Here is a 10,554-nt window from a genome sequence, read left to right on the forward strand (position 1 = left end):
CCAGAAAGTAACCAAGCAAATATAGATAATTTATGATGTATTTTCACCTATGCTGGCATCCGCCATTAAGAAGTTAATCGGGAACATTTTTTTCTATTTTTATACAACAGAGAAGACACACATTACTTACGATCTTACTTTAGGAAGAAATACACTTTTCCACTACATTTAAAAGTTAATGATGCATTGCAGCTCACAGAGTCATCAATTGGTACAAGAATTGTACATTAAATATTGAGGAAAAATGTTACCGCCTTCAATTTAAATATTTCAAACTTCCACCAAGTAGCACCTGCATCTGACAAATTTCTTCAGTTGTTCTAATTAATTTCTTTCTCTTCTCCTTTTTTCAGCAGCCTATTTTCCCATATTATCATGTCATATAGATCTTGGTGCATATCGTCTCAATTTTCATTCTAACCTCACCTCCCTCATTATTAGAGGTTCCGTAATAAACGATCGGTACTCCTGCTTGGTAGAAAACTGTCCTGACATTTTTGGCGTAGCTAATCTATTTTGGTCTCCAGCAGAATTACTTCCTCATAAAAACGATGGCTGTAAGTAATTGAATTTCAAAAATGCCATTCCATATCAATTTCCTTTTTAATCTGCATTGCATAGTAAGCGAGATATTTTTTCTTGGGTCAGGCTAATGCTAGTTGTTATGTTCCCACACTGCTATTGACAAATTTTAAGATAATAATTTGATGTTTTTTCTTTTTCTTTGCAGTCAACATTTATTCTTTTCGAACCATCGCTGAGATCGTGTGTTACTCCTTCGTGACCATTGCCACCACGCCTGCTTTATACAGCCAACTTCTGCTGAATCCACTTCTGCTCAAATAAATTATTTCATTTTTCCCCAATCATGGCGAGCAACATTTGGAACAGCAATGCTGAGCAATTTGTTGAGGAGAGGCTTCTTGCTGGATTGGTGACTGGCTCATTCCTCCAGCATAAAGACCTACTGGACAAGTTGGAAGATGTGAATAGAAGAATGATAGGGGAGAAAACGCTCTTGCATGTTGAAGTGGGACTTGGGAAGGCTGACTGGGTGGAGGAGTTATTGGCGAGAGGGGCCGACACAGACATAACAGATGACAGTCAACAGAATGCATTGTCTTCAGCTGAGGAGATGGTGCGGCAGTTTCCTGACGATGTAGAACGCTCAAAAATTCTGAATTTGGTGACGTTGGTTCACAGGAGAGACCAAGTTATTTTGCGTCGTCTGCAAGCATCTTTGAGTAGGAGCACTGATCATGTGACACCCGTTGCTAGCCCAGAATGTGATATTGCATCTCTCAAGTCCTCCGTGGACTCATTGAGGCGAGAGGTGAAATCTCTTGTGCGACAGCTGAGCTCATCCTTGGAGGAACTGAAAGTGCAAGTGTGTGGACGCGATGCACTGTTGTGTTGTCTGGAAGAATCGGTGACGTCAACAGCGGAGGACGTTACGTGTATCAAGTGCGGTCTTATTGGGGAGGCATCTTTAAGGCAACCTACATCCGATCCGGTTGTAGCAAGGCAGGAATGTGTGGACGGCATGATGCAAAAGACTAGGATAGTATATGGAAGTGGAGTTGATGAAACTCATAGATTGTATGAGAGACTGTATGATGGAGATGAAATCACTGCTTGCATAATTAAATATTTGTGTGGGGATGATCGGGTGAAGGTGCTGGTGGATTTGGAATATGAGAACATTGTAAGGATGAAAGAGAAGTTCGTGGATTTGGATGGGACTCTGGGGAATGGGAGTGAATGGATATCATTTTATTTTTTTGAGAGTGAGACTGTGTATTTGGGTGCATTGGTTGATTCCAGTAATAGTGAGAAATACGTATGTGCTGAGTTAGCTTGGGCCGTCTCACAATTATCCCTAAAATTAGTTTTCGATAATGAGGGGAGGCCATATAGCAGGGGAGACGTGGAACGAGAGCGTGAGTGGATGAGGGCTCTAGTGGAGTTGGTGGAGAGGAGGAAGAGGGGAGGGGGATATGATTGGAGTATCAATCGTGCATTGTATAGGAAGACACCGAAGGCAAAGGTATGTTGGCTTGCGGCAGCTGTCCCTCGGATTATCGCTGATGATGGATCCACAGAAGGAAGAGCTATTCTGCAGCAGCAAGCCCCTCTCCTCCTCTCTCTCTATTCTAACAATGTGATGGGAAAACTTCTAGCCAGTGCAAAGGTGGGTCCTATGTCTATTTATTACAGTTTCTTCTTTACATCATGGTCTTCATTAAAACATTGAAATCATTATTTGAAGCTGGTTTAGCCAATAAATCGGTAAATAATAAATGTAAATGTAAACATCCTTTTGAATAATTGAAATAATTGTTCGTAATTTAACTGTCCATGATTTCCCAAAAGTGGGCAACTAATTGGTTGGCATGTAGAGGTGAAATAAAACTTCTGGTACATTGGAGTTCATCCTCTCATGTGTTCTATTAGTAATTTGATTTAATGAGTGTCGGATTTTGTAGTATTAGAATATTTAAATGCAATTCATTTTAGGCAAACATTCTACTTCTCAAAATTCCAAGATGAAGATTTCTTGTTAAAAGGTAACATGTTCTTAAGATCTTATATGTCATAAGTTTAAGAAAGTGGCTTTAAAACTAACAAACTCTAATCTAATGGATAAATATCGAAGTTAAAGATAAAATAATAAAAGGAAATTGAAGTCCCTAAATTCAAATCTATGATATATCAATCTAGTGATTTTTATGTGAATTCCAAACAATAGTGAAAGTCTTCCAATATTTTTCACTTATAAAATGAATGATTCTTGTAGAACATGGGTTTGTTCGAGGATGTTTAATAATTGTTGCTTATGGATACTGCCATTGCATTCTTGTAAATGGAAGTAATATTTTATCTCACTACGAATATTGACCTAATTTTGACATTGCGTTTTGTTTGTGATTGCACTACTTTTCAATCCATTAATTTATATTTTCTGTTTCAGAGATGAATTTGGACTGATATACTTCAGAGATTGTGATGGAGCCAGTCCTGAAGATGAAATTTTGTTCATATTCATTTATTCACTTTAAGCCTCTCAGTTTTTATTGGGTTATTTGAATTACTTGTGTATTTAGTGCAATCGTAACACCTATTTTATGATTATACTCAGACATTTATGTTGATTTAATGTTTGCTACATGGCACTTTTTCATGTGGTAGGTAATCACATTTTGAGATGCTTGATGTTTTAATCTTCTGGACACATAATTTAGTCAGTCTTTTCCTAGTCATGATATTGGGATATTTGTATTTTTGATAATATATCATATTGCATCGCATTTGCGCTGTTAGTAAATGGAAGGAATGGACCATTTTAGCTTACCAATGTAATGCTACAATTTATCTGAAAGTCATTGTGCACATAAATCTATATGGAACATATACAGCTCTTTCCAGATTTATAATCATATTTTGCTGGATGTACTCATGTTTGTTTAGCCCATTGATAAACATTAGTTTGTTTTGGTTCATTGCTCTGACCTTGTTTGGCCTCATTCCCCTGTCGATTTCTGTAACAATAAAGTCTGTTCATTGTCTGTCAGTTGGCTGTTCGTTTCCTGTTCCCTGACCAAGAGAGAACAGGCAGGCGACTGTTCGTTGAATGTAAATTGGAACGCCTTGTCTGTTCCTTGTCTGTGAGTAAAGGGTTACTTGTCTGTTCCCTCCCTGTTAAGAAAGCGGCATTCTCTGTTCCTTACCTGTTGGACCACAGACAATGAACAGGCAGGGGGACTGTGCGCTGTCAGTTCATTGCCTGTTTTCTTCGGCTGTTAGTTCCCTGTACCTTGACCAAGAGAGAACAGGCAGGCGACTGTTCGTAGAATGTAAATTGGAACGCCTTGTCTGTTCCTTGTCTGTGAGAATGTGAGAAGACGGTTATTTGTCTGTTCTCTCCCTATGCGCATACTTTGTTCCTTAACTGTTCGCTGTTGCTAAGTTGGGCGTAATAGACAAGAGATAATTAATGTTAAAATAGAATTAAAAGTTGAAATTCATTTGAATGATTGTAAGAAAAACTTTTATTATGCTTTTCCACATATTCCATTAGTTATAAAAATCTTGAATAGTTGTAGAACAGCAAGCTTTGTCATCATTAACAGAACAACCACTACACCAACAAAATATTTCACATGCCTTCATCAAAGAAATATGTACTTCCTTAAATTAATACAACTCGGATTCTGCACTATGTCAATATATAATACGTGTGATTTTAAAAGAGAAACACGCCTTTAAAGAATATTTATGAACACGATGATTTCACTTCTCACAAACAAACCTACAAGAAAGACAGTCCTCTGACAATGTTTGTCGGTTCTTATTGGCGACGTAACGCACATACGCATAATACAAATACAATACAAATCTCAGTACTTGCTCAAAAACTTAAGAGACACAATAAATTATTAAATAAACACACTCAAGAACACATATCACTTCAAGACTTTCACGATCACTGAATGGATGCACGAATTACTTAATTCGTCACTGCGGGCATTTAGCACAGGTTAAATAATACTCAAATAAATAACTCTTTTCTCCGCAACCAACAACTTCACCACAACACAGTCGACCATGTGCTCGTAAACTGTCCGGATAACGGTATCGGTTATTGGCGTCATTGTTTGCGTTTGCTATCTTCTATAGGTAGGTAGCAGCACCACGCTATCTTTCCGTCCTTGTTGAGAACCTGTTCTCACTAGCTGTTCACTGTTTTCTGTTCGTACCCTGTACCGTGAAACGGACTATGAACAGGCCCTTGCCTGTTGAGTGTCCGTTCACTGTTGTCTGTTCGTTCCCAGTCCGCTGAAACCACAGAGTACATACTCTTTGGCTGAAACATATGGCCCCTGCCTGTAATTGGCGAAGTAAAGTATTTAACGTGCGTAAGCCGAGCAGATAGCTAATATAATTTGCGTGCTCACTTCAATAACCGTCATCCGTGGTTGATGGTAATCGTGATAATGAATTCAACCGTATATAATTACTGTTTAAGTAGATGATATTTTCATTGGATTCAATCAAACTTCCTTGTACTCAATTAAATTTGGATTAATCCAAATTGTTGTCCAAATTCGGAAACTTAAAACAATTGTTCGTACGTTGTTCATAATCTGTTCTCAAAATCTCCATAAGGTTCCAAACTAACAGCGAACAGGCATTATTTTTACGTTAATCGATAGAGTGTTTAGTGTTTGTTCACTGTTGTCTGTTCATTCCCTGTTCGGTGAAACATACTACAAACCGGCCCCTGCCTGTTAAAAGCTTGTTCACTATTGTTCCCGAAATGCTTGTTGCCTGCCTGTTAAGGAACAAGCTGCAAACAGAGTACAAACTGTTGCTAGGCTGTTCGTAAGTTGTTCCTACTTGTGAGTGACCCGAGATTGTTCGTTGGCTGTTTATACTCTGGTCACTAATCTTTAACAGGCTATCGACAGACTTCAAACGGACAGCGAACAGGCATTGTTGTTTCAGAAATCGACAGGGTCACTTGTGAGACATTTCCCTGTAGTTTGCAATTATAATGATGTAGGCATAACATTGTGTAGTAGGCAAAACACTATATTTGTCAAAGACTATTAATTTCAAAGATATGCTATACAATTTAAATGTGATGTAGAATATCAATTTACAATCTTGTCATATTTGACATACAATAGTTTAGATGGGATTTTTTTCAGTTTTTACTAGTTGTAAGGCATTTATGAAATGTCGTAATTAAGTAATTAGGTTCTTTAATTCATTTTCCTACATGTTTGTGACCTAAGTCCGTTTATATTCTTGCTGGTCTTTTTCAAACTTTCACTGACGTTAGAGAAGATCATTGCAATCATTCATGCACGTATATATTTTCAACATTCACATATCCTTTGTATAGTATTCAGTTGACTGGAAATGTGCATTTGCTTATTTATAAGCAAACAGTAAATGTCTCATAATCCTCAGGATTGCTGCTTGGTTTTCAAGGATTTAAGTGAATATAATGGTTAAACATGTTACCAGTTCTCTTCATAAGAAATATAACTATTCCTTAAAGAAGAAAAGGAATTTCTCAATTGGCCGTATAATTCTCCCTGCTCGTCCACCTTGCAAGTCGAAAACAATTTTGCTGCGTTGGTGTGCGGGAAGGGGGAGAAATTCCCCGCAGGGACCAAACACCAGCCTCTCAACCAGAAAGCCCAAAAAAAACACACACACTCACACAATCACTCACTCAAACATACACAACAAGATCCTTTGTGGGGGCTGTAGGGACCTCCGCTAAGGATTCATGCTCCACAGAAAACTGGGAATCTTCACAGGATGGGCCTGTTAAAGACGGCCAGTGATCCGTGGAAACACTTTCATTCAATAAGCAAACACTCACTTGTGGATGGCTTCAATGTTCCGGGAGAAAAAAGGTTTGCTCCAAAAGAGCGTCGTCGGGGGGGGGGGGGGGGGGTTCGGAAAGGGGACGAGAAAAACACACGTATACATATTTCGGCTACAAAGTAGCCCTCTTCAGCGCGCTGAAGGACGAACCAAAGTCACTTACAACACGAGGCTGAAAGTGAAGGGGACGGGAGGACAACCAAGAAATATAACTAAGAATAAGAAGGGGGGAGGGTTGAAGATGGAGGGGCTAGGGGGGAGGATGAAAACAGTATTAGGTGTTAAACGGAAGATGGGAACCTATGGCAAAAAAGGGTCCGAGGGGAACGGGGGAGGAGAGTGAAGTGATTGGCTAGTGGCGTACTGTGGTAAAGGGGGAAGGGGGAGGGGTTAAAGTGAAGGAGAGGGTAGGGAGAAGGGAGGGGAGGACTAAGGGAAGGGGGGGAGTGAGGTGCTTGAGGGAAATTTTTTAACGGTCGTTGAGAATTGGCAAATATTCAAATATGAAAAATTTTTGGAAAATTTTTAAATTTGAACTGTTGAATATGTCATGTTTGGTGATGGAAAAAAGGGAGCTGTGAGGGATAGGTCCATGGTCACTGTTAACGATTTTATTCTTGTTTTTGTATATAAATAGACTTTCATAGGCGTCTAGTAAGTGGTTGGGTGTTTGTTTTAGTAATTTAAGATGGTTTTCTGATGTTACATGTCCAGTATCAATTAAATGTTGAGCCATACTAGATATTTCTAGCCTGTTGTATCTGAAGTGGGCCATGTGTTCTTTGAATCTGGTCATAATATTTCTACGTGTCTGACCAATGTAGAGGCTTTCACAAGAAGAATAAGAAATTTGATAAATTCCAGATTTTTTGTGTGTGTCAATTTTGTCCTTAGTATTCCCCAGTAAATGTTTCAGTTTGTTGTTGTTACTAAATGCGATTTTTGTGTTTACCGTTTTAAAAATTTTTTAAAAAATTTTTAAAACGGTAAAAATCAAGGCCTTTTGTTAGTTGTGAGTGGAAAGGAAGTTTTATGTAGCGTGGTGTTTGGCCACTTGCCAATGTAGTGGAATTATTTAGGAGTTTTTTGAATTTCTGTTTTTTAACTAAATTGTCTATCAAGGATTCTTTAAATCCATTTAATTTTGTAATGCGTTTTATGTTGTTTATTTTTTTAAATAATTATTTCTCCCAAGTGGAATATTTATGAGTCTGTGGACGAGGGCATTAAAAGATGAATATTTAGTGCTAGTGTGAACAAGAGTCCCGATGAATATAATTGTCAGTGTGGGTAGGTTTACGGTATATATCAAAAGTAAGTCTGTCATCTTTTCTGGTGAGTAGTAAGTCAAGAAAAGGAAGTTGATTGTTGTTTTCAATCTCATGAGTAAATTTAATGGTGGGGAATAAGTTATTTAAATCATAACCAAATTGATGTAAGTCATACTTATTGGTGTCGAAGATGGCAAAAATGTCATCTACGTATCTTAACCCTCATATGGATTCACTGCGCCTTAGCGGCGCTCGAGGTTTTAAAAGTGGTGTAAAATTTTTCCATTCCAATGAATCATTTTGAAATTTTCAGTAGTCTATTTTTTCTGCTTTCTTCGTCTACACACAAAATTTTGTTAGCATAGTGTTGATAGATTACATTTTATTGGCCTCTAATGGAAAAAGTTACGTCGTTGGATTTTCGGCGCCGCTGCGGCGCTCAGTATTTCCTCGTCACTACGTCGTTGACTGCACTCTCAATGTTAATGTCAAAGCATTTACGTATCGTATGAAATGCTATAACATATTTATAATCATATTATTTATATTTCTAAACATTATAAACAAATGAAATTGTTAAACAAAAGGAAAATATTACCATACCAATTTTGCTTTCTATTTTAGCTAAGAATCAAAATATTTGCCTCGTTTTGATGCTCATTGACAAAACTTCATCTTTTTACAAGAATTATTCATAAAAACTCATAGCTAGTCAAAGTTGTTTTTTCATGGGCCTCCGACTTAGTTTAGCTTGGGCACCTTGTCCGCTCCGCGTCCACGTACCTGCCGTGGTGATAGTCACCTTAGGGTAAACCCTAGAGTAACTCTGTTTAGAATTACTCCAAGCAGCAATTCTAAGAAAAATTTAACACAATGCATTATCCGAATTCGTAGAATAATGCTTTCTCACCGTTGTGTGAACATTTTTCGTTGAATGAGTAACTGTAACTTGCCAGGAGATTCAGAAGTTTCACCGACTACTGTGAAGAACACATCGCACAGTTATTGTTATATGCCTTGTACCATCATTCGAAAAAAAACCCTTTGCGGCTACGATAGTCTATACAAAATTGCTGGCATTTTACTGGCTGGAGTTACTGATGACGTGACAGTTTACCATTGGGGTGAAAACAAGATAACTACCCAACTACTTGTGTGATAGAAAATAATTTCTCTTTCCTAACGATGGGTTTAGACTTTACATGGTAAAAATCGTTTCGTTATGAATAGGTGAAAAGACAATTTACCGTGAGGTGAAAATTTGTGAACATATTTCTCGTTTCTTTGTGTACTGAAATGCACAGATGTTTTATGCACTGGGGGTGTTACTAACGTAAAGGGGTGAGTGAGGAGGAGAAAGGAGAAGGAATGCCAGGAGGTTGTTTTGGGGTGAAGGGGTGCTAGTGTGTCGACTGCCAAGGATCGGGAAATACCCAGATCGTTAGGACAGGTAGGAGTAGAAAATCCTTAACGCGAAAAAGGTTTGGAGTGCAAGGAGGCAATTAGATACAAAAGCCTGCTTTTTCTTCATCCTTCCAAAGCTGCATGAGGGACAGGGAACAAAAGCCTTGTCAAAACGCCCCGCGGTGGCCCTCCCTTCATTCCAAGAAGGTCCAGCTCGGGTGGGTCATTAGGGTGGAGAGAAGTTCAATCAAGTTTTGTGGGAGGGGGGAAGAAGGTGGTGAATGACGAATAAGGGAGCTTAGTGGGAAGGTATGGACAGTCTCAATGTTTGGGTCAGTGAAACGCTAAGAAAGGAAACGGAAAGAAAATGTAAGGGAAGTCCCTCCAAAGTGAGGGTATTTTTGTCACCCCAGAGCATTCTTTCATCACTTTCTCACGCAGAGCTGGACGAAAGAAAAAAGGCAGCTGCTCCTCCTCCCCTACCACCAATAGCGCATACTTCTAAGAATTTATTTTTTTTGGATTTTCCACCAATAGAGGAGTAAAACCTAATCTGATGCACTCCCACGCAAAACATTTACCCGTCCATATCTAAGGAAACCTTTCCCTGTGGGCTACACGCCCCAGTGGGGGAATAGGGTTCCGTGGTAGGAAAAGAGTACCGACTCTTCTAGCTCCAACTCCAAAGAAGCGTTGGGTTCTTTGACAAGTCGCTTATCATCCCATATTATTTATATTTCAAAACCCATAAGCATTGATTTTTTTTTCATTGCAGGGAATAAGCTCCCAGAATATTCGTAAGATTTGTCTTGATCGCCAGAATCTTGTAAAAACCACGAAAGTAACACTCGTCTGTTCTCACTTAACCTGCAGCTGTTCTATTATTAATGTTTAATAACTTATCCTTCTATATACAATGCAAAGATATAACATATGGGAGGACGCAGAGAAGCAAAATTATGTCATATAGTCATAAACGAATTTTATTCGGTCATCATTTTTAGTATTTAGATGCATAAAAATATAAACAATATAAACATTAAACAACGGAGGTTGTCGAGCTCTGCATTTCAGAAAAATATTTCAAACAACAATTACACACGAAATAAAAACTTTCACTCGAAAATGACAAACAAAGGGAACTGAAATAAAGACCATTACGGCAAGAAATGGAAAGGAATGCAGCGTTCAAGTTTTTTTGTTATAACTTCAACAATAAGGGTTTAAATCTAGCAAAACACGGTAAAAAATAAAGATGATAGATGTATTTACCATTATCAATCAGAAAATTTGTAAATTTAGGCTAACTTTGAAAGATAATAGCAAAAAAAGACGCGGCGCCGCTGCGGCGCCGAGAATCCAACGACGTAACTAATTTTGTAAATCCATATGAGGGTTAAGTAAATGGATAGGAAATAACTGAATTTACTTTTAAAAATGTTTTGAAAATGAGTCATGAAAACATTAGCAAGAAAGG

General features: G+C 38.2%; 1 protein-coding gene and 1 long non-coding RNA gene across 2 annotated transcripts; one reads left to right on the forward strand and one right to left on the reverse strand.

Moving 5' to 3' along the window:
• Window positions 1–704: 704 nt before the first annotated feature.
• LOC124172357 lies at window positions 705–3,411 on the forward strand. The gene is made up of 2 exons (XM_046551802.1): window positions 705–2,191; window positions 2,972–3,411. Exons 1-2 carry the CDS (start codon window positions 869–871, stop codon window positions 2,975–2,977), a joined length of 1,329 nt encoding a protein of 442 aa, XP_046407758.1. The 5' UTR covers window positions 705–868; the 3' UTR covers window positions 2,978–3,411.
• Window positions 3,294–6,131, reverse strand: LOC124172358. Its single transcript, XR_006868138.1, has 2 exons — window positions 5,522–6,131; window positions 3,294–3,529 (listed from the first exon to the last, which is right to left on the reverse strand). It is a non-coding gene; the product is annotated as an uncharacterized LOC124172358 (long non-coding RNA).
• Window positions 6,132–10,554: the final 4,423 nt, after the last annotated feature.

Source organism: Ischnura elegans (genome assembly GCF_921293095.1).
Source record: "Ischnura elegans chromosome 13 unlocalized genomic scaffold, ioIscEleg1.1 SUPER_13_unloc_1, whole genome shotgun sequence".
Taxonomy (NCBI): Eukaryota; Metazoa; Arthropoda; class Insecta; order Odonata; family Coenagrionidae; genus Ischnura; species Ischnura elegans.

Coding starts and splice junctions, on each gene's coding strand:
- LOC124172357 (XM_046551802.1), top strand. CDS start 869: ATGGCGAGCAACATTTGGAACAGCAATGCTGAGCAATTTGTTGAGGAG.